Source organism: Salvelinus alpinus, chromosome 10, assembly GCF_045679555.1.
Source record: "Salvelinus alpinus chromosome 10, SLU_Salpinus.1, whole genome shotgun sequence".
NCBI classification, from domain to species: domain Eukaryota; kingdom Metazoa; phylum Chordata; class Actinopteri; order Salmoniformes; family Salmonidae; genus Salvelinus; species Salvelinus alpinus.
Window position 1 is genome coordinate 31,052,231 of NC_092095.1, and position 25,464 is coordinate 31,077,694.

The 25,464-nt window shown below is 41.3% G+C and overlaps 1 protein-coding gene across 1 annotated transcript in view; it reads left to right on the plus strand.

Moving 5' to 3' along the window:
- LOC139531894 (cadherin-7-like) overlaps positions 1 to 25,464 on the plus strand; it is a 122,901-nt gene that overhangs the window by 43,771 nt on the left and 53,666 nt on the right. The window contains exons 3-4 of the mRNA XM_071328835.1: positions 4,730 to 5,024; positions 14,353 to 14,472. Coding sequence (XP_071184936.1) covers positions 4,730 to 5,024; positions 14,353 to 14,472 — 415 coding nt within the window. The remainder of the gene's footprint in view (positions 1 to 4,729; positions 5,025 to 14,352; positions 14,473 to 25,464) is intronic.

Genomic DNA, 25,464 nt, shown 5'->3' on the forward strand with positions numbered 1-25,464 from the left:
GTCACTTTATTGTGACTGTGTGTATTGATACACCATCCAAAGTGTAATTAATAACAACACCATGCATGAAGGGATATTCAATGTCTGCTTTTACATTTTTTACCCATCTACCAATAGGTGCCCTTCTTTGCCGGGCATTGGAAAACCTCCCTGGTCTTCGATGTTGAATCTGTGTCTGAAATTCACTTCCTCGAGTGAGGGACTTTACAGATAATTGTACGTCTGGGGTACAGAGATGAGGTAGTCATTCACAAATCAATCATGTTAACCATTATTATTGCACAGATAGTGAGTCCACTAATTATGTGAGTTGTTATGCAAATTTTTACTCCTGAACTTATTTAGGCTTGCCATAACGAAGGGGTTGAATACTTATTGGCTCAAGACATTTCAGCATATAATTTAAAAAAACGGAATTTCATTTTGACATTATGAGGTATTGTATGTAGCCCAGTGACAAAAACATCTCAATTTAATTGATTTTAAATTCAGGCTGTAACACAACAAAATGTGGAAGAAGTCAAGGAGTGTGAATACTTTCTGAAGGCACTGTAGCAATGGTATTTTTACTTGTTATTGTAATTCGTTACTGTATATTTATTCCTCTTGTCACTTTTTAAATGTTTTATTACATTTTTTTTCTTTAACTCTGCATTGTTGGAAAAGGACCTATAAGTAGGTATTTCACTGTTAGTCTACACCGGATGTTTACGAAGGATGTGACAGTTCTAATTAGATTTTATTTGATTGATGCCACGGAAGTTCAAGGCCGACCGTCTTACTGCAGGCATTAATAGCAGACAACAGGATCCCCATTATAGTGAATGGAAAAATGGCAATCTTCATGGTCAATCTTCGTGTAAACAGAACATTTTTGAAGACAATCATGGTACCAATTATTGCTTCTAATACACCAGATATATGCCATTGAACCAATTATTTTTTAAATCGCACACAGAACAAGTTCTAAGAATAATTGAGTTGCCAATGGCAGCCTACAGTACCCTGGTCTGCCTTCAACTTCAATGACTCAATGAAAGGGGGCAGCACTGAGAGCTTTCAGCGTTACTTCCTGGAGTAGCTCAAACTGCCAATGTTATGTCTCCATGAGACGCCAACTTACCCGACTTCATTTGGCTTCAATGTACTGTTGAGTCTTCACATAGGAATGAATGGTGTCACATGATAGATGGCTTGATTGAAGGCTCTGTCCATTCATACAGTATATACAGTCATTGGTAAATACAGTCGCACCAACACTGTGGTATGCTCCATGCTGTTTAGTTACAATTTACACGAGCTTGCTGTTGTTCGAAGATGCTGTAGCAACCTGTTACCCCTGGTAGATTGCTTTATTTTTCTAGGGTTTTTGGGTGGTTGATAGTTACTTTTCATATTGTTTTTTTAAACATGGTTAAACCTAATCGGAGACACATCCAATGAACAAACAATGCAATGAGTTCCAATTACATCTAAGGATTTGGCACTTACAGAGTAAATAAGAAATTATAATGAAACACTAATTCCAGTATCGGCTCATTGGTGCTTATTGGTGCTACCAGTACTCCTTCATTACACATACAAGTCTAAGGACCCAGAATGGTACCTAAATGAATGCATAGTCTAGCTTTTACATGACATGTTTTTGTTAATTACTGTCCATATACCAGTTCTTCACTGGCTGTTTCCTTTATGTGTATATATTTACTGTATATACAGGTACATTGCTAATGAAGCAGATGTTGGCTGTGAAATTATTGTAATGAGATTGTTCATGCAGTAATTATGTGTTTTTCAACATGTATGTGTTTTGTTTACAGGCGTACGTGTGGTGTGAGTGTGTGCTTTTCTAAGCAGAGGCATGGTAACTACATAGCTACTCCCGAACAAAGGCAGAGGGAACTAGAGAGGATCATGGTCTCTAATGCTCCTTACACCCCCCCCCCCCCCGTCTGATTTGAGGGGGGGTAGGGCGGTGGGTGAACACACTGAGGCCTTCTCAGAGCAGAGGCAGGGATCACCATGGCTACTCACCAGAACCAGGGGTGAAGTGAATAAATGAAAAGCTCAGCACAGCAAGAGCTGGAGTGTGCATTGATGCTCTCTCGCCTGCGTTTTTAGCTCCTTTTGTGGTGAAAAAGGACCTCTCTCCCTTTCCTTTACACTTGACAGTTTTTCTTCACCCTGAGTATTATGTTTGGTAGTATAACATGTTGTACTTCACAATCAAACCCCCGATGGGCATCATATATTGTTTTAGGCATTGCACCGGCAGAAGCAGTTGCGTTATTGTTGCAATAATGCATTGACAAAATAAGCTAGAGCATAGTACTGCACTCAATAACATCTTCCTTATACTGTGCATTCCTACTAATGTAAGAAAACAATGTTGTAAGGACTGTCCCCTGATAATTATACACTTTTGATACATTTCAGTACCTAGTTTGATTTGGTAGCCTACAACTAAGGCAGCATTTCTTTTACAGCATATACTTCCTCCTTTACTTCCTCACAACATAAAGAAGTGTATTACAGTAGCCCACAAGCATAAAACACAGCCAGATCAACCAATGTTGTTTCTTTACAGGTTTTTATTTTGGTCTATTTGTGAACCGTGTTACTGCCCTCGTGGAAACCCCATTAAACTCAACCGTTCAAACCGCAGTGCTCCTTAGCAGCAGCAGTAGCCAATAGGCTGTTTCGGTGTACCAGAGCCAGTGTTGCCAGTGTTGTTTCTGGGTATGGAATTTGTACTTGCGCCTGACTCAAAACTGTGCGTACACAGTCCATTAAATAGAATAAAACTCTCTCTCTCTCTCCTCCTGAGAGAGAGGGGGAAATACAAAAGCTTGAAACATGTATCTGGGATTTCATTTATTTCTTTCTTAAAAAAAGATGTCTTATTTTCTTCTTCCAAGGTTTCCAGTCGTCTTTGTCGTTTTCTACTAAGTACGTCAGTCAAACAGGGAGGAAGAAAAGAGACATGGCCAGCGCAATAATAACAGTGCTAACACACTGTGACTGAACAATACAGCAAAGATTAAAAGCCCATTAAGCAGCACCAGAACCATTCAAAACAAACAGCCTCTTAGCGATTGTGATGGAAATGTGCCATACATCGTAATGTGTATAATAACAGGTGAGATATGGCCATGGGGTGACGCAGTTTTTTCTTAAAGTTTGGCCAATTGCAGTCTTTTTAACGCTCCGAGGTAAACAAGTAAACACAAAGCAAACGTGATTGCCCCAGGAGGACTGTCTGCATACAAAGTGGCGATAAGTGTCAGCATTGATTTCACTGGAGTTTTTCTGCTCTGTTCCGCTCACCCTATCGTACTCTCGCTGTGTCGCTGCCGGCAGTGTGTTTTTAAGTTACACTGCTGTACTGGGCTGCGGAGCATACTGAGTTCTGTTCATCTCAAGGGAGGCAAAGATAGGATGATATATACATTTTTGCAAGAGAAGCAACTATGGTGCTCGATTAAAGTTCGACATAATAACAGTAGGCGTTTGAAATAGCACCTGAAAATGAGCAATGACGGTTAAAAAACAGGTTAGATTAAAGGAAGGAAGTGGTATTCTACAGGGATACACTTTTTAACAGGACCTACTGTGGCACACATATTTTATGTAATATACTCACTTCTGAATAGATTCAAAGTGAAACACTTGAAGCCCATTGGGCAAAAAAAGCCAAGCGTAAAGCTAACAACCCAGTTTTGAGAGCGACTACATACTGCAGTCAGTCGACCCCTGACCTTCAGTTACATGCTTTGTGGGCTGTCAGCTTTGTCCTTCCTGTCCGTGGTATTTACCTGAACACACTGTCATCGATGGCTTGCTCAAGATTAAATGTTGACTCTCCACTGCAGTTGACAATTTACCTCAAGTTTGCTCCTGACAGCAGGGGATGGTGAATAAACAAACGGCTTCCCTATTGTAGTGTCAAGAGGCACATGCTGAGGCATGCCCATGCAACCAATACCATCATTATGCCCCAGACATGCCATTCATCAACAGCCTGATGGAATCCATTAATAAAATACATTTGGTGTCCGTCTGAAGCTCTATTGGATATATAAAACATACATTAAGCCCGCGGCGATATCCAGGCAATCATTTGATACACCTATTGACTTGGAAACAAAAATGATACTGCCAGACGCCCGCTGGGATACAACATGGATCTGTTAAACCTTTGTTGCATCCCAAATGACACCCTATTCCCTACATTGTCCACTACTTTTGACCAGAGCCCTATGGGTCCTGGTCAAATGAAGTTGTTGTTTTCTTGAAGTGAAGTGCTTGGGAAATAACCCTGTTTCAAATGTAACTACACTGTAATCCCTGGGCAGGTCTGGGCTTCTTATCCTACAGAATTGTGCTAACACTATGCAACACTCCCCATATTCCCACCAGACTGCTTATTAGAATGCATTTATATTGCATACAGCCATGCTCACAGAGCTTTGAGACTTCTGGTATCCTGTTTTACAAACAATGTGCACTTTGTTCAATTATTTCTGTTGTTGTTGGTGTGTGTTTATTCAGCACAATGTTTCTGCCCAGGAAAAACGTTGAACCTATTTGAAATGACACAGATGTACATAATGGATCGATCATAATGGTATATCATTGGATTTGGATTTGGATTGGATTTTATAAGTCACCAATCCTTTTGAACATCTCCTTTCTACTGACTGACATTATCTCTGGTCTCCAATTACAGCTCCACTCGGACGTAGACAAAGGGGACGGCAAAGTGAAGTACGTGCTCTCCGGGGAGGGCTCCACCTCCATCTTCACCATCGACGAGAACACGGGGGACATCCACGCCACTAAGCGTTTGGACCGGGAGGAGCAGGCCTATTACACCCTGCAGGCCCAGGCCGTGGACCGGCTCACTAACATCCCTGTGGAGCCCAGGTCAGAGTTTGTTGTCAAGGTCCAGGACATCAATGACAACGAGCCCAAGTTTCTGGATGGACCCTACATGGCCGGGGTACCAGAGATGTCAGCACTGGGTAAGCCTCTTTCTCAGCCTCTCTCTCTCTCTCTCTGTTTGTTTGTCCCCAGTCCTCTGTCCTCGTCTCTGTCTGTCTATCTGTCAGTCTGTATGTGATTTTGATATTGATGTCTGTATGTCTGCCTGTAATCTGCCTCTGATTCTCTCTCTCTCTCTACCTCTTTCTCACCCTCTCTCTCTCTCTCGCTCTCTCTCTCTCTATTTCTATCTGTCTCTGTCTCTCTCTCTATCGCATTTACCCACCACAATCTGCAGTATCCTACATTTATCTCTCTCTGTCTCTCATCTCTCTCGCTTCATCTATATTAATGAACACAGTCTACGCTTTATTATAAACATGGAACTGAATCTGTGGCACTCATTTGTCTGTCAAACTGTGCATGATTGTCATAGCCACAACTGAAGAGGGTCCTTTTCCACACACAGAGGTTTTCTTTCTAGTGTTTTCCTTAACTGTTGCAGTTTCAAAACACTGTGGTTTTAAAAGCTCCAAAATCTAATCTGACCCTTTACAAAGTAATTACTACAACTGGTTAGTTCCTTTAAGCGGTTCCCATTGTGCATTGTTTAGATGCGGTTTTATACCTAAAATAGTGAACAACCTCATGAGCCCCCCCCAAAAAATCATTGCTAGTTTGAACGATGAAAGCAGTGAAATATCTGCTTATACAAACAGACCCGAAACCCCAATGTTGAGCAATGAATCTAGCGAGTTCAGAGATGGCAGATTATTCAAATCCAACAGGACATGTAACGGAGCACCTCGCGAGGTGCTTCGCCACGGAAACAAAAGCTTACCGCACAGTGCCTGGGGACACCGTGAGCCAATCCTGTCGGAATGGGAAATGTGGATTAAGCCTCCATTTAAAATTCATGTGACAATCTGCCAGGGAGAGGAATAAGAGGCTCCACACGCCAAGTGGCAGACAATGTCTCCCAATCTTCAGGGTTAAGTGATATGACAGGCACAAACACACCAACCTCAATATTCTTATCATGTAGACCCAGAGACAGCAGAACATTGCATCTACGTGTTGTATCTTCCTCAGGCTGATAGGCAGAGATGCAAACAAGTGGATACATGGAGAGACTGTTTGGTGTAAAGTCAAAATGGAGCCTATGCTAGGCGTTTACTGGCAGTGATAGGAGTATTTTCCAGGCCAATGCAGTGCTTTGCTCATAACATTTATGACATAGGCACTGAGATCTTATAAGGATTAAGCAGCCCAGAGTCAACGGGGGGGGGGGTTGGATACAGGGCTCTGGCTTAAGGAACTAGAGGATTCCACTACAAGGGCTAGGTGGCTCGTGTCCAACGGGAGATAAGAGAGGTAGAGCAACTGAGCACTTCATCTGCAGTAAAGGAAGCGCTCCGAACACCAATAGGCCGGGTCACACTCTCTGGCTTATTTACATCGCCATGGTTTTCATCTGAAGTTGTTAGAACAGCGTGTGAATTATACATCCCGCTCTTTGTAAATATCTGCTCAGGGCATTTTATAGTACAGGAGTGGGCCGGGCACCCGTTGTCCTCCATAACTCCTTCATAAATGTGTTTAAATCATTAATGGGGGTAGACCGGCTACCTGTAATGAATTGGTTCAATTTAGAGGAAATCATGAATTTAATTAATTAAAGCAATTAGATGGTAGTTGCTTGTCTCGTACACATGGTAGCCCTTATGGCCCGCGGATCTAGGAATACTTTGTCTTAATCACGCCTCGGGATGTCAAATGATGGAAAAGAGGAGCTTGAAGACATTTGGCTGTGTGACAACCTCTGAGCAGCCAAGGCACAGGTCTCAGGTCTACACGTCAGACAGACGTTCCCCGGGAGCTGATGGAGGGCTTAGGGGAATGTAATGTCAGGCCAAGGCCACCGCCTCGTAGAAATGTACCACCCACCACTCCTTTATCCACCTGTCATTGTTCTTGTCTAATTCAGGATCTTACAAGATCAAGGATGGAATAGTCAGTTAATTCTGGAAGAGAAAACGAAAGGGGTGCTTTGGTTTCAGGTGACATGGATAAAAACTCGGAAGACAGTTCATTTCAAATTATTATTTCCCTGTGATTTGAGATTTCTGGAAAGCCAAAGGAAATGTAAGATGGAATTATGGAGCCCATTGATTACAGTACCAGTGTGGCTCAGTGAGATTGTATGGATCAGAGCATTGGCACCTACCAAAAGGCATATCCTGGGCACAGCAGGGCCATTACGGGTTTGTCTGTCTTCGGATTTTGTCATTCATTTTCACACGCCAATTACAAATAAAGTTGAACTAGTCTCCGTGCAACAATCCCTGCTTATCTCGAGCGGACGGGAGCAGGTGTGAACGTGCAGGAATATAATCAACTTAATCATGGGCACCAATGTTGAATACTCATCAAGGAGTTGCAAAGTTGGTGAGCTTAAACTGCAGGTTTTGAATATTGCTTTTGTAATATCTAATCATCAGTCACACCCACACTCAAATCCGTTTTGTATTAGAGAGGAACAGAGTTGCCACAAACATTTCTTACCACTCTCATACTTTGCTGATTATGTTACCTTTGTCAGCATGTTGGACTAATGTACAGTACGCTTACCTTTTGAACTTTTTAAGCTTCGCTGGTGAAAGTTTACTCTGATGGTAATTCTTTAGTATATGTTACGTTAAGTAGAAGAGAAGTCAATTCGTATCTTCTGTCTCATACACATTTTGTTCAACTAAGTATAAAAAGGTACAAGCCATAACAATGCAAAACATATAGCTTACAATTTGGATACTTGGATCATGTTTACTTGGAGATGAGTATTTATGGTGGCTGTTGAATCCAGTCTTGTGTCTGTAAAGCTTTGATGAATACCTGTCGGCCATTCAAATTAGACATGCTGCTACATTTATTTTCATTACTGTCAGATGACAATCGCTCACCCTGAGATGCAGACGTGATTAGGAACCCCTGTTTTGTTCCTATTCACTGGAAATAAATGAAAATATGAGAAATTGATCAGTCACACAAATGAAGACAGACAAAAAGTGAAGTGACACAGACAGGCACATGACAGCTGCATCGAGAGGAACCGTGTAATATATTCTGATGTGAGGATGTTTATCCGTTTTGGACAACCACTCTTGAAGGCTGGCTATTCTTATTCGTGACCTTGACTGCTATAAATATTACAGTGTTTCGCAACCAATTTCCTCTAGCCTGGGTATCAGTACAGATACACCACAGAAAACACAAAATAGACATCTGAAAGAACCATTGAGGGATAACCTAAATTAGTTTTAGCTTACTGCAACTGTGTAGTGATAAGAATTGTGAATACCATAGCACAGCTCTCTAACATAGTGGCTTTGATTGACCTTGTTTTAAAAAAATTTTTTTAATATATCCTGCCACGACTAAGACGTGATGATATAATCTTGGGGGTCCACATAGAACTAGCTTGATGATAACCTGTCCACCGAGACATTTTTTATTATATTGCTCAAATTCAGGACCAGCGCCTGTTAATTCTGGTTTATGACTGGAAATACGCCGACCTAATCTTCCATTTCCATAATCACGTCATTCTGTAAGAGTACGTAAAATATGGCTCATGCAAGAAAGTGTTTTTTTTATAAGGGTGTTTGATGCAAAATAAAATATAACCTACTTTGTAAGACAGGCCCATACTGTAACACATAAAGGAAAGTGCCTAAGACACCAGCAGAGATGCATGGCTATTAAAGTGAAATATACAAACATAAAGCAGCCTATTCATCTGACCATGCTCAACAGAAAAGGGCACACTTGTGGGAAACATTGTTTTTATTCCAAGGTCTCCTATGTCAACGGTTGATAATTGCGTCTTTGTCAAATCAGAAATGGGCCTCAGCTTCAAGATCACCAATAACGCAAATTCTGAGACTTACTTTCCTTGATGGACTAGTACATCCTCACACAAAAAATGTAATGTAACATCCCAGCAAATATAACATTAATTTCAGTGTGTATTAGTCTTTTGTGATAAATTCACCCTAGAATGGCAGTGGCTCTCCTAGTAGCTCTCTATTGAGGTCCAGTTGTTTTGTATGGCAGATTACTGGCTCAGTACACTTGGTTCTGTATGTTACAGATAAAATGCTAGTCTCCGTCAGGGGCCAGACCATAGTTCACAACAGAACAATAGAGGTAAATTGTCTGATTAGCGGTGATTACTGGACCTTTGTGCTTTCGGTCCCTTGACCAAAGCACTCCTTCCAACAAGCTTGTTATTCCATGTTTCTCAAACGTCAAATTTCAAAGTTGTTCCAAACGTCAGATTTCAAAATGCTTAAGGTTAAGTTTAGGCATTAACTCCGATTTTTTTAAAGGTTTGGGATAGGCTTAAAACAAAAATTTTAAAATGACTTTCTATCACTAGATTCAAACATGCCACATTTACCACCAGAGGCAGATGCTTATGCCCATCCTCCATCCCCATCCCCATCCACCATCCCCCACACCCTAGCTAAACCGAAACCTACTTGAAGGTAACAATGCTCACCATTGGCCCTAGTGGCCTGTTTCCACGTCATCTCCCGACGTGCTCAGAGATGGCTAAGGTCCAGCTGTGTAGAGGCAAACTGCTTTAGGAAATATGGAATATCAACATGCTAAAAGTGTCATTAACAATCACTTTAAAATCAAATGAATTGTGTTAGTTCTAAAACCGGCTATACATTTTTCAACCTCTATTGCAAGTTTCCAAACTACTGGGGGAAATCACAGTACCTAGCATTATTCATAGTCACCGCAGTACATTTTCATTAATAGCCATGCGTTTTAATTCACGTAACAGCTATGCCGCTTCTAACCAATACCGTACACAGGTTTCTACAGACCAAAGTTGCACTTAATTATAATAAACTAAACTGATAACAATTAGCAACCATAATATGATGTAGAATGGTAACAGTGTATGGTATCCATAGGTGAGAGTGTTCATTGTGCAGCAGTGTCTTCTAAGCTGACATATGGAATTGTTTTAAGAAGGTCATAACATGGCTCATTTAGCTATTTGATTTTGGATTTTAGGACCCCTTTAGATATACAAAAAAATACAGTACCAGTCAAAAGTTTGGACACACCTACTCATTCAAGGGTTTTTCTTTAGTTGTACTATTTTCTACATTGTAGAATAATAGTGAAGACTTTAAAACTATGAAATAATACAGATGGAATCATGTAGTAACTAGGGCCGCCACACCGCCGGTCACGAGTCATGAAGGCAGTCAAATTCCACATTCCACACTAGGCTTCTCCAAGCTCTGATGCTGCTGCTGGTCATTATTAGCCTACAAAATTCGCTAACTGCCTGGTACTCAGCAGTCTATTTTCCTTCTAATCACTTTGACATCAATGCAAATATAATCGAAAATTGAATCAAACACTTCATGAGAGCCTAGGAGCTCATGTTGCGCAACATTTCTATAGGCTATGCAATTGCAGGTGAAAACAGTGTAATGGCCACTAATGAAAAGAGGAGGATCCCATGAGCTTTCTATGGGCTAGGTCTAAAATATTTATTTCTCAACTTTCTTAATATTAAGCATATTGCTTATATTTTCAATAGGAGTATGGCCTACCTGGCTGGCATGAAAATAAACCACAGGGAAAAGCGTTCTCCATTTGCTATTTAAGTACATACACTACCGGTCTAAAGTTTTCGAACACCTACTCATTCAAGGGATTTTCTTTATTTTTACTATTTTCTACATTGTAGAATAATGGTGAAGACACCAAACTATGAAATAACACATATGGAATCATGTAGTAACCAAACAAGTGTTAAACAAATCAAAATATATTTTATATTTGAGATTCTTCAAATAGCCACCCTTTGCCTTGATGACAGCTTTGCACATTCTTGGCATTCTCTCAACCAGCTTCACCTGGAATGCTTTTCCAACAGTCTTGAAGGAGTTCCCACATATGCTGAGCACTTGTTGACGACTTTTCCTTCACTCTGCAGTCCAACTTATCCCAAACCATCTCAGTTGAGTTGAGATCGGGTGATTGTGGAGGTCAGGTCATCTGGTGCAGCACTCCATCACTCTCCTTCTTGATCATATAGCCCTTCCACAGCCTGTGTTGGGTCATTGTCCTGTTGAAAAACAAATGATAGTCTCACAGACAGTGTCACCAGCAAAGCACCATCACACCTTCTCCCCCATGCTTCACGGTGGGAACCACACATGCGGAGATCATCCGTTCACTTACTCTGCGTCTCACAAAGGCACGGTGGTTGGAACCAAAAATCACAACGTTGGACTCATCAGACCAAAGGACAGATTTCCACCGGTCTAATGTCCATTGCTCATGTTTCTTGGCCAAAGCAAGTCGCTTTTTCTTATTGGTGTCCTTTAGTAGTGGTTTCTTTGCAGCAATTTGACCATGAAGGCCTGAGTCACGCAGTCTCCTCTGAACAGTTGATGTTGAGATGTGTCTGTTACTTGAAATCTGTGAGGCATTTATTTGGGCTGCAAATTCTGAGGCTGGTAACTCCAATAAACTTATCCTCTTCAGCAGAGGTAACTCTAAGTCTTCCCTTCCTGTGGCATTCCTCATGAGAGCCAGTTTCATCATAGCGCTTGATGGTTTTTGCGACTGCACTTGAAGAAACATTCAAAGTTATTGACATTTTCTGTATTGACTGACCTTCATGTCTTAAAGTAAGGATGGACTGTTGTTTCTCTTAGCTTATTTGAGCTGTTCTTGCCATAATACGGACGTGGTCTTTTACCAAATAGGGCTATCTTCTGTATACCACTCATACCTTGTCACAATACAAATGATTGGCTCAAACGCCAATCAAGAAGGAAATCAATTCCACAAATGAACTTTTAACAAGGCACACCTGTTAATTGAAATGCATTTCAGGGGACTACCTCATGAAGCTGGATGAGAGAATGCCAAGAGTGTGCAAAGCTGTCATCAAAGCAAAGGGTGGCTACTTTGAAGAATCTCAAATAAAAAATATATATGTTTAACACTTTTTTGGTTACTACATTATTCCATACGTGGAATAAGATTTTGAAGGGTCTTTCTTATATCTTGGAGATGTAAGAAAGCTCACGAAATATATACAGTGGGGAGAACAAGTATTTGATACACTGCCGATTTTGAAGGTTTTCCTACTTACAAAGCATGTAGAGGTCTGTAATTTTTATCATAGGTACACTTCAACTGTGAGAGACGGAATCTAAAACAAAAATCCAGAAAATCACATTGTATGATTTTTAAGTAATTAATTTGCATTTTATTGCGTGACATAAGTATTTGATACATCAGAAAAGCAGAACTTAATATTTGGTACAGAAACCTTTGTTTGCAATTACAAAGATCATACGTTTCCTGTAGTTATTGACCAGGTTTGCACACACTGCAGCAGGGATTTTGGCCCACTCCTCCATACATACCTTCTCCAGATCCTTCAGGTTTCGGGGCTGTCGCTGGGCAATACGGACGTTCAGCTCCCTCCAAAGATTTTCTATTGGGTTCAGGTCTGGAGACTGGCTAGGCCACTCCAGGACCTTGAGATGCTTCTTACGGAGCCACTCCTTAGTTTCCCTGGCTGTGTGTTTCGGGTCGTTGTCATGCTGGAAGATCCAGCCACGACCCATCTTCAATGCTCTTACTGAGGGAAGGAGGTTTTTGGCCAAGATCTCGCGATACATGGCCCCATCCATCCTCCCCTCAATACGGTGCAGTCGTCCTGTCCCCTTTGCAGAAAAGCATCCCCAAAGAATTATGTTTCCACCTCCATGCTTCACGGTTGGGAGGGTGTTCTTGGGGTTGTACTCAACCTTCTTCTTCCTCCAAACACGGCGAGTGGAGTTTAGACCAAAAAGCTCTATTTTTGTCTCATCAGACCACATGACCTTCTCCCATTCCTCCTCTGGATCATCCAGATGGTCATTGGCAAACTTCAGACGGGTCTGGACATGCGCTGGCTTGAGCAGGGGGACCTTGCGTGCGCTGCAGGATTTCAATCCATGACAGCGTAGTGTGTTACTAATGGTTTTCTTTGAGACTGTGGTCCCAGCTCTCTTCATGTCATTGACCAGGTCCTGCCGTGTAGTTCTGGGCTGATCCCTCACCTTCCTTATGATCATTGATGCCCCACGAGGTGAGATCTTGCATGGAGCCCCAGACCGAGGGTGATTGACCGTCATCTTGAACATCTTCCATTTTCTAATAATTGCGCCAACAGTTGTTGCCTTCTCACCAAGCTGCTTGCCTATTGTCCTGTAGCCCATCCCAGCCTTGTGCATGTCTACAATTTTATCCCTGATGTCTTTACACAGCTCTCTGGTCTTGGCCATTGTGGAGAGATTGGAGTCTGTTTGATTGAGTGTGTGTACAGGTGTCTTTTATACAGGTAACAAGTTCAAACAGGTGCAGTTAATACAGGTAATGAGTGGAGAACAGGAGGGCTTCTAAAAGAAAAACTAACAGGTCTGTGAGAGCCGGAATTCTTACTGGTTGGTAGGTGATCAAATACTTATGTCACGCAATAAAATGCAAATTAATTACTTAAAAATCATACAATGTGATTTTCTGGATTTTTGTTTTAGATTCCGTCTCTCACAGTTGAAGTGTACCTATGATAAAAATTACAGACCTCTACATGCTTTGTAAGTAGGAAAACCTTCAAAATCGGCAGTGTATCAAATACTTGTTCTCCCCACTGTATATATATTTTTTTACACATATTTAAAGTATTTTTTGGGGTAGGCACAAAACTTCCTCCATACTTCCAGATTCTTTTTAATCCGGTACTGGTTACCTACAGAGGAGTCCCGTGACACTTGTGGGGGTCGTAGAGCAAAACGGAGAAGACCATCATGTTCGTGAGAGTCCATAGAGTGGGCGAAACCATTCAGATGCGACAGACATTTTCGTGAGAAGACTGAATTTTGGGATTTCCCATGGTCTGACAAATACCGCTGTAGCGATGTTTGTCAGCTTAAACTGACAGATTTTGGTGGGGATGTTTTAAAATGTTACTTAGACTGATGCACCAGTGATTAAAATGTTATTCTCTTACCAGGGAAGTAGTAGTAAGTAGTATGTTTACCCTGCACTACAGTACATTCCTGATTGTAGCCTATATAGAATAAGTTGTGATTTATACTGAATATATAACATTGACATTTGTAAGCTCTGGATAAGAGTGTCTGCTAAATGACTTAAATGTAAATGTAAATGTAAGCTTGTAGAAATGCTGTCACACATGCTGTTGATGTGAGAGCTGTGTCTCTACAGATGGCTGATGTTGTCTTAATACCTAATTGGATGCTGTCTGTGCAGGAACAACGGTGGTCCAAGTGGCGGCCACAGATGCAGATGACCCCACATATGGGAACAGTGCCAGGGTGGTCTACAGCATCATCAGCGGACAGCCTTACTTCTCAGTCGACCCAAAAACAGGTAGGCTGCTGACTGTTGGGAATAAGAGTTGGCCATTCATTCTGGACCCTAGACCTACTGTATCACTAAATGTTATGAATTTAATTGTTGAAGATATTTGTTCAAGAAAGCATCAAACTGTAGTGGTTTCCATACTTTGCCAAAGTCAGTTCACATTGTAGCAGATACAGCATGACCTAAACTAGCCACCCAACTCTCCATATTTTGGTGCAATTGTAGATAAAGGAACCAGTATGCTATCATACATTTTCTCTAAACACAATAATAGTTTTTTGAGCATACAACAAATATAAAGCAAAGGATCTGCACAACAATGTTGGGATGTGAGGTGGTTGTTCTTGCTCATTAGCCACTGCCCCGCTGTGGGGAACGCTGGCCTCATGCAAAGCACTTGGAAGAAAACTGACAATTGCGGGTAGTTCCATCATGTTTGGCTTATCACCATCTTTTTCTCCCAGTAACACATCCAGGGGATATCTGCTTACATGCTGAGGTTTTATAAGTCTGTCTCTGAGTAAACTCACTGACTTGTTAAAATCAATGGAAACTTTTTTTCTATACAATCTTAGACGTAAAGGTGCCTGGAATAAACTTTTGGGTTGCCACAACGGTGGAACCTTTCCAGTTAAAAAAAAGTTCCTTGAGGAACCCCTATGTAAAGGTTCAAGCCGGAACCTTTTTAATAACATGTTGTAGAGGTGGCAGCCTGTCAGATTGGAGGCATGGCTTTCAGATACTTCTTTTTGACCACCCATTAGCGTAAATATTTATGCATATTCTAATATAATATCAATACTATTAACATTGCTGTCTACATATTGTAATAAAGTGGTAACTTTTCACACTTTGGGATTTGCATAGGCACTTAAGGAACTCATACGCCTGTGTTCAACATTAACATGTAATGTAATGACAATACAACAGATGAACAGGAATGACATTTACTCTAACAGGTGGCCCCCACAAAAATTTCTTAAATCCACGCCCCTGCTTAGCCACACCTCTACTCCAGGCTTCCTCCAGGAACCTGTTAATACATTGAACCATTAAAGGTTCATCCAAGAACTCCTCAACTAAGTGAAGGTGCAAATATGAACCCTTGACTAGCAATGGTTCCTTGAGGAACTCCAGGGGTTCCTTGAGTTCATTGAGGATCTTCAGGGTTCCTTGGTCACAACTAATTTGAAGTGTGCACTTTGGATAAAATGAACTTATATGTCTTGAATAACAGAGTCTATGACACTGTGTGGGCAAGTAGCAACCAGCCAGTCCCCTGGAAGTGCTTTCAAACTAGTAGACATTTGCAGCATTGTCAAGTCAAGCCATGCTGTGAAGCCTGGCACATTAGCCTGTGTGGGGAACAAGATTGATAGAGATTTGATTACTTGAATGCGTCCTCACAATGATCTTTAACAAAGTTAACGAAACCACTTCAACTCAGCATTAAGTCTCAAGTCGGAATTCGTGACATCAATACCAATCAGAGCGAGAGCCGACATTTGCTTAAGTAATGTTTAAGCAGCATGTCTGCCCATTACTCCGTCTGCATAGTTATTTCATGAAGACTCCTCCAGTTCAAAGAATGGAGCCCGCATGCTAATAGCAGCAAACTAGAATGCATGTTTCATTAGCTAAGTAGGCTCTTTAAATCGTTAAATGTGATCTTTCATATTGTTTTAAAGAGGTTGTGATTACTGAAGAGGCTACGTAGTGTACAGTCATTGAAGAAAGTACTACTCAGGAGGACCAATGGTGCTCTTTAACTTCCTGGAAAGCCAGATGCACCATGTGAAGGTCTTACGAAGAAAAACGTCCAATGGGACTAATTCGAGGCAGAAAGGAGTTGGAGCATTCAACAAAAAAGGCAGATAATTATTTATGTTAGCATTAATCCATTGTTAATCCATTTCGACGTCAAGCTGGCGTTTTCCTCAGAGTTGATTTTTGTTGTTGTTCCTTTGTTTGCTGAAGCGCGAAGGCCCACCTGAATGCCAGACAAATCAAATCAAACTGTATTTGCCACAGGCACCGAATACAACAAGTGTAGACTTTACTGTGAAATGTTTACTTACAAGCCCTTAACCAACAGTGCAGTTCAAGTACATTTACATTTAAGTCATTTAGCAGACGCTCTTATCCAGAGCGACTTACAAATTGGTGCATTCACCTTATGATATCCAGTGGAACAACCACTTTACAATAGTGCATCTAACTCTTTTAAGGGGGGGGAGGGGGGGGTTAGAGGGATTACTTTATCCTATCCTAGGTATTCCTTAAAGAGGTGGGGTTTCAGGTGTCTCCGGAAGGTGGTGATTGACTCCGCTGACCTGGCGTCGTGAGGGAGTAGATATAAGTAGATATAAATATTTACCAAGTAGGCTCAAATAAAAAATAATAATAAAAAGTAACACAATAAGAATTACAATAACGAGGCTATATACAGAGGGCACCGGTACTGTCAGTGTACAGGGGTACAGGACCCATGCCAAATCTTTTCAGTCTCCTGAGGGCAAAAAGTTTTGAGACGGACTATGTTTCATGTTTTTGCGATGAATTGTTCTGTGAGAGAACTCCAAAGGAGCCTTCTCTTTCTTGGAAATATTCATAAACCAAGTTGTTTCCCAGGCTGGTCAATACGGCCGGCTGCGACAGAGCCTGGGCTCGAACCCAGAGTCTCTGGTGGCCCAGAGTCTCTGGTGGCCATAGACCACTGCGCCACCCGGGAGGCCCAACTTTTGCATATTTTAACCGAATTTGTATGCACTTTACATTTGCAGACACAACATGGAGGAATGCATACGGCAAAGCTGAATCATACAAGTTGTGTCTGGCGCAGGGGAAAATAAAATGGGCTTACATGCCAGGTGAAGAAAGAACATATGGAATAACTGGACATGTTCTTAGTTTGACAAGAATATGAATCCATTTAAATGCAGCTACCTGTGACAAAAAGGCCAAAAGTGAATACTGTTTCTATGTCTCTGGAAACTACTAATCACACTCATTTGTTGAAAAAGGCTGTGCCTTAGTGAAAGGGTGACTTTGACAAAGTGCTTGAGCTGAAAGGCACTCATTAAACTCTACACAGCAACACTGCACCACCAGCGATTAAGGTGTTGAGGGGTAGTGGGCAGGGAGGTGGACAACGTCACGTGTGACCTGGACTTGGAGGGTTTGCATCCTTGCTCACTTTTGTCCAGCAAGTCCCTTTACTTGGCATCTTAATCCCAAATTGAATCCTCAAGGTGCCCTTGGGAAAAAAAGTGGTTAACCCTGAATAGCTCCAATAGCTGTAAATAGCTGCTCTGTCGCAGCCGGCCGCGACCGGGAGGTCCATGGGGCGAAGCACAATTGGCCTAGCATTGTCCGGGTTAGGGACGGTTTGGCCGGTAGTGATATCCTTGTCTCATCGCGCACTATCAACTCCTGTGGCGGGCCAGGCGCAGTGGCGCTGACCAGGTCGCTAGGTGTACGGTGTTTCCTCTGACACATTGGTGCGGCTGGCTTCTGGGTTGGATGCGCGCTGTGTTAAGAAGCAGTGCGGCTTGGTTGGGTTGTGTTTCGGAGGACGCATGTCTCTCCCGAGCTCCAAGCTGTAAATGTAATGTATAATGTGGGCAAAATACATACGTTGCTGTGGGTGAGGGTGGCTTATTAAACATCCATTTTGTAATGTAGCTCAGGAAATAGCACACTTGAGTTTGAAGGTGAAAATCGAAAGGTGGTGCACTGCAATGCGTTAAGGGTGTGTGTTAATTGATGAACGACTCAATGAATAAATGTAGCTATGAATGAGTGTCTGGTCTGTCTACTGTTTGTTATGATACTCATTATGCATTTTTGAATGGCATTAGTAGAAATGGACCATGACTAACAGGGATTAATAATGCACTCCTCCCTGCAAAACACACACACGCAAGTACACACACGCACACACACACACACATACACCTTAGAGGCAGAGATGGGCACTCGAGCACATCAGCGATGCCAGCCATGTCTGCTTGCCTCAGACCTCCGTGTCCTCACTACGGGAGAGAGCGGAAAGGCCAGGCGTCTACGCGAGGATTAATTATGTTTAAAGGGGATATTTAAGACGGGCCTGCGTGCATTTCAATTTGACGTAGGCGCTACTTTTGCGATGACAGCGTTTAGAGCTTCACCGTCATCTCTTTCAGCTCCTCCGGTCATGAGGAAGGAGATCATTTCATTAAATGTAAAATGCTCAAATAAAGAAAAAGGCCAAGGCCAGTCTAGCTGCTCTCCACCTGTTCTTTCATCTCATTCTATGTCAGGGCTAAGATACCAGATACCGAGCCTGGGAGATGGTTCCAAAACCCGGTAATCCTGTTCTGATTAAGATATTGGCATGGCCTTTTGGGAGCTTTCTACTGTGGGTGTTCTCTAATCTGTTCGAATCATGACACCCACACACACACACACACACACATACAGAATTGTGCATCACCTCAGGGAGATTGTTGTACTATCCACTCCAGTGACTGGAGGACATTACAGCTCAGCGTAGATATAAATCTGGCCTCCCACCATTCTGCCAGGTAATGTACAATACAACCAGGCTATATCTTTGGTATAATACTTAGAAAGAGATACCCTTGGCGAAAATCATTTATCTCACCCCTGCACAGCAAAATTCGATTGGTAAATTGAACACTGTGGGTTTTCAATTTAACACTTTTGAAGTGTGTATATGACAACCAGCAAAAAGTGTTGAATTTACACTTTTCAAAGTGTTGCCCTTTTAACACAGATACTTTCCAACACCAGTGGCATTAAAGTGTTACACAAACTCTGTGTTAAAGGTAATGGTGTTCACTGATACCTTGTATTTAACACTTGTATTACATTTTTACACTAGGTCAGTGTTAAAGGTGCGCTGGTATGGTGTTCACTGATACCTTCACCGCAAATTCTCCAGTGTTAAAGCAACACTGAGATTGTTCAATTTAACACTGGTCAAATGTCTATATGAATCCACACTTTCAGTGTTAAATGAACACATTGCTTAGTGTAAAGCCTTATTTGCATATGTCAAATCAAAATCAAATCAAGCTTTATTTTTACAGCACATTTCAGACATGGAATACAACACAATGTGCTTCACAGGAAAAAACTAATAAAATTAAGGAAATAAAAACATAAATATTTATTACACAACAAACATAAGAGGATAAAAAACAAAAGAATAACAATAAAACTGAAAGACTAAAAAAGGAGTAATATGTAATAAATATGTCCACAGTTTCGGCCCCCCTCAGGTTCAGTGGCAGGCTATTCCAGAGGCATAGTAACAATGGCTGCCTCTCCATGCCTCTTGGTCCTAGGCTTTGGGATAGTTAAAGGCCAGTGCAAGAGGATCTGAGGGACCTACTGGGTACATAACTTAAAAGCATGTCTGACATGTATTGGGGTGCACAATCGTGGATTGATTTAAAAACCAGTAGAAGAATCTTAAAATGTATTCTTAAACTCACAGGCAGCCAGTGCAGAGACCTTAAAACTGGTGTAATGTGTGCTCTCCGTCTGGTCTTGGTCAGTCCCCTTGCTGCATAATTCTGCATGTTTTGGAATTGACCAATGGCTTTCTTGGGTAGACGAGACAGGAGAGCATTACAGTAGTCAAGCCTACTTATAATAAAAGCATGGATGAGTCTCTCTGTATCAGACTGAGAGAGAAATGGTCGCACCTTGGTAATGTTCCTCAGCTGGGAAAAAGATATATTGGTCACATTCCTAATGTGTGATTTGAAATGGAGTTCAGAATCTAAAATAACACCTAGGTTTTTTACCTGGTGTTTTATCTTTATTGCCGTGAATTAAAATGTGAGGCCAGATTCTCTTTCTGTGTTTTGGCTCCAACAATAAATACCTCGGTCTTGCCTTGATTTAGCTGGAGGAAGCTGTGAGCCATCCAAGTATTTAAATCAATAATACAATAATACAGTAAACTCATAATTTATCCGTTGAGCTTAAATCCTCTGGTGACATAGAGACGTAAAGATGTGTATTGGCTGCGTAGCAGTGAAAATAATTGCTGTGCTTTCCCATAATGCCTTTCGAGTAAATTGTAGAGTCACCACCCATTACTTTATTTGTTAGTGACAGAGACTTGGTTGTTGCATTCATAAATGTTCACTCCTGTGGCCTTCATAAAGTGAGCTCCTAAGCAAATATGTTATAAAAAAGTATAATATAACACAATACATAAAACCTTATTATGAGAGTTTTAACATAATTCCGTGGACTGAAGCGCGTAGTTTACAAGCAAAATCAGGCTTTCATTTATTTATTTATTTTACATTTTAGCTAGATAAGTCAGTTAAGAACAAATTCTTATTTACAATAACAGCCTACCCCGGCCAAATCCGGACGACGCTGGACCAATTGTGCTCCGCCCTTCGGGACTCCCAATCACAGCTGGATACAGCCTGGATTTGAACCAGTGACACCTCTTACACTGAGATGCAGTGCCTTAGACCACTGTGCCACTCAGAAGTCCAAAGTCACATTATTATTTCAAGTCACATTATGCTGGCTTGCAAAGTGATGTGAAAATATGCTGGGAAATATGATATTGAGGGGCTTGGTTTTGGTATAACACTGGTTATTAACGCCAACAATTTGGTTATTTTACACCATTGAGTGTTAATTTAACACTTACAGAGTTAGTTTAGCACCTGAATCAACACTAGAAATGTTGCACTGAAACACTAGGTAAAACTGGCAACACTAGCTGCCATTCACTCCATTCATAAAGTAACACAACATCAACACCAAAACTGCTTACACCAGGATATGAACACTGGCGATTTTGCTGTGTGAGATGTCTGAAGCATTTGACGTATGACATTTCTCATATACAGTAGCACCCCCCCAAAAATGTTTTTTTTACAATGTAACAGTAATATTACTGAAGATGAGTCACAGTTATCTACATCTCGTAATGTTACATAATTGTTGAATGTTATACCACACCCAGACCACCAAGATATGGGAAATTTACAGTATCACGTATAGTCAAGGTGGAGAATGATGCCCAGGAGACCTCAGCCGATAGCAGTTCAATCTGTGTATCTTTCACAGTTTGAGTGAGATAAATTGTTATTCAAATACGTATCTGTACTCTGGATTGGAATCTTTCAAAAGATAAGTTAGATGTAGAGAATATTTGTAAGGTGGCTTTTCATGAACAAACTAAAAGGCAACAACCTGGCTAGGAGGTTGTACTATTCCCAGTGTATATGGTCTTTTTCCCTCTTACATCTTACATGGATCAATTGGGTGTAGGTGGACCCCCGGAGGTTGAGGAAATCACACCACTCTTATTTAAGTTTCCATCGCCTTCATCATTACCTTTCATAGCCACACGGATGGTAGGCCAGAGGGTTTCCTATCCTAGCAAAGTGCTCCAGTCCCCACACTTTTATTTCCTCCTCCCAAGACGAATGTCAAGGATCCCTGTCTTTTTGCAGGGAGAGTGGCCTACCCCTCTGCCTCCAGCACTGGGGAGAGGGAGACAGCTAGATAAATGTGCGGCGGCTACAATGCGTCTGCTTCGGCAGCACCGGAGGCTGAGGGAGTCACGGTGCGATGCCGATGTGGGGCCATGCCGCGATAGCGACAGAAGGATTTTAATCATCGCCTCTCCCCAGGAATGACACGGGTGCAGCACAACAGAGATATAGAGCGAGGGGGGCTGGCACCCAGCAGACAAACAACAGCCTGGCGACATAGCCGTGCGGATTAGCACTGTCGCTCTGTGAGAAATATGTGTGCTGCTGGCCAGGCGGGCGGCAGGCGTCGGGAGGAGAAAACACATTGCATTTTTTTTTACCCCCACATGCTGGAATAAGGATTCATGGCATCATTAACCACAGCCTATATCTCTTGGGCACCAATGCACAGAGCTGATATTAAATAAGTATATCAATTGTATGTGAAGCCTATCTTTGTTTAGTGAGATTATTCACTTGGTTTACTGCTGGCTGCACACACTTAACATATTTTCTTACGGGCTACATTTCAAGTTTTTGGGGTAAGCCATTGTTGTTGTTGTAGTTGTTGTTTGAATGTAGCCATTAGCCAACTTTTTCTAACAGACAACTTCTTCTTCTCCAGAATTCTTTAAGACTGTTTTTGTTCTTTCAAGTTAGAACTTGCATGTTTTCTGTCTCTGTGGTGGTAGTGCTAGATAGAGTTGAGAGAACAGGGAAAGTTTTGTTTGTTTTGTACCTAGCCTGGTTTGAGGGACCTCTGTTGGATTGAAGGCTTGAAGCAAGCTTTCTGATGCATGTCAGCAAACAGGGTTCACAGGTGTCACAACAGCTGACACTGGGGCACTGTTGATGCTCTTTAATTGGCTACAAGGTTACACAGTGGGAGAAACTAGCAGCAAACCTGATGAATCTATGAATAGATGGATGTATGGATGGATGGATAGAGGAAAGGGGGATACAGCTAGGAACAGGAGAAGATGGATGTATCCAATCCACACATCCACACATACAGTAGCTCGATAGACAGATGCTTTGACAAACATGAAGGCATCAGGCGTTAAATTTAAACCAGCTTCTCGGCTGACATGTTCTGACTCCTCATCTTAAACTGGGAACCAAAGCATTGAATAAGAGGCAGCTGTGGTTTTCTCCCAGTAGGAAAACGTCACCCACTATTCATTAGTTTGCGCTGAATGGAAAGTGACATGTTGTAACTACTTTACTTTATTGACCATCATTATGTTGTGGCGAGAGCATGGCAGAGGCCTCAGATAAAAAGGTGGACAGCGTCGTAAAATGTTGCTAATTGAGTCACTTACTTCGACTGGGCCAATAACAGACTATCTGATTTGTAAGTATAACAAATGTTCAGGCAGTTGGTCTAAATACCTTGAAACACTGTTTTTCCTCAGCGAACCCAGGCTTCGTTTGTGAGATGTACTCATCTTTTTGTCAAGTCATCAGGCTGTGTTCACTATGTTGCTGGGAGAGTGTGTATGATTGTGGGTGGTCATCAGGTGTAGGGGTGCATACACAGGTAAATAAGCATTTTCCAAAGACAATAGCAATAATGTCCTATTCTTTACATTCGAGTCCAGTGGACCTATCTATGCAATCTCTGGATTTTTAGGAAAACATGTCTTCAAACCAATACGTACTTACTCTACTTAACCTGAATTTGGGAGGGAAAGAGAGAGAAAGTTTAGTTTCCCATTAAGTCAAGTACAAATTTATTTGCACGATTTAATCAAATCAATGTTTGGATCATACATGGCAAGAATCTGTTCCCTATAATAGCCTGCCTAGTTCTTGAGTAGTTATGATAACATTTTGTCCAGAACACACAGATACTGTTTTTTCAACATTGTCATCCTCTGGTCTTCTATTTTATTAAGGTCTCATAAGGTCAAGTCCCCTGAGATGTGCTTGTGTTAATTAGAAATTTCTCGCTTATCCCATTGATATCAATGTTTGATTAAGTGGGAGTTTGATTCAGCCCATAACCACTCAGTTTGATTATTTAATATTCACCAAAGTCTAATTAAAAACTCATATTTCGGGAATGAAAACTGAAGAGGGGTTGAAAAGGCTACCCAGTTTTTATTATTTTTTGTAAGAGTCACAGTGTATCACACTTACATGACAAATGCAATGTATCTTGACTTAACAGATTGCAATAAACCAAACTTAACTCAGGCTTACTTCATCCCCAAGATTATTTGATTAGTTAATTCTGTATCAAGCTCAAAGAGAGCTTCTCATTGACAAACATTTAAGGAGAGGCAGCGCGACGAGATTTCAATTGACATATGTACATACACTTTTCAATTTACATTACATACTTGCCTTACTGTACCTTTCGTTGTGGCTGGTAATGTGACTTTATTGCTCTGCAGCTCCAAATATAAATAGCAGTATCACAGTAGCCAATGACTAGTCAATAAGCTTGGAGAATTCAAATGAAACCTTTCCACTAAAACATATTAGCTAGATATTAGGTTTATTTTCTTGATCATACACGCATGAAATGTAGCTTGCATGACAAAAACACAGCTAGCTAGCTATGCCAACTAGTAACGCTAGCATATCAAACATGACAGTTTACCCCTCTCAAGACGTGAGAAATACGTACGTTTACATTACAGTAATGTCTCTCGAGAATCGATACCTCTCGAGAATTGATACCTCTCGAGAATCTCTCAAAATTCTCCTTAATTCTCATTAATGAAAAGAAAACTTAGAGAGAGCAAGCAAACCTACGTGATCCAAACTGTGTTTCTCGGCTTCCTGAGCTAGCTACTTAATGAGTAATCTTCCATGTTCCGTAGGAATCCCCAATAAGTGCCTTTTAATTTTTTATTCTGAGCTGTAAGTCATTAACCATGAATGCAACAGTAATTGCCTTATAATGATTAGGACTTTTTGCCATTAAAGATTTGTGGTAATTTTGTGGGATTATTACGATTTTCATCTTTAGAGTCAGGAGATAAAATGCTGATTTCAATTTCATAACTTGGTGTATTCTTTCAAAAGCAATTACCATTCAGCAACTGTATAGAGCCATAGGCCTTTGCTATAGATAACATTTTTCTCAGCACCTACAGCGATATAGTGTATAAAGTTGACCATAGAAGTGTTTTCACTTTAGTGATTGTTTGACACTTTAAGTCCATGTTTCTTCTCACAAAAGGGAACCATCAACAGGTGCAACAGTGCCAATAACCCAGATAATAAAGTGCATAACAACTTATTTTCAAGCAAGAGTTAGGCATCTTTGGAGGCATTTGCTTTTTTTCTCTGCTCCTGTCATCTCTCTCCTCACCTGTTCTTTTCTCTCTCTCTCTCTCTCTCTCTCTCTCTCTCTCTCTCTCTCTCTCTCTCTCTCTCTCTCTCTCTCTCTCTCTCTCTCTCTCTCTCTCTCTCTCTCTCTCTCTCTCTCTCTCTCTCTCTCTCTCTCTCTCTCTCTCTCTCTCTC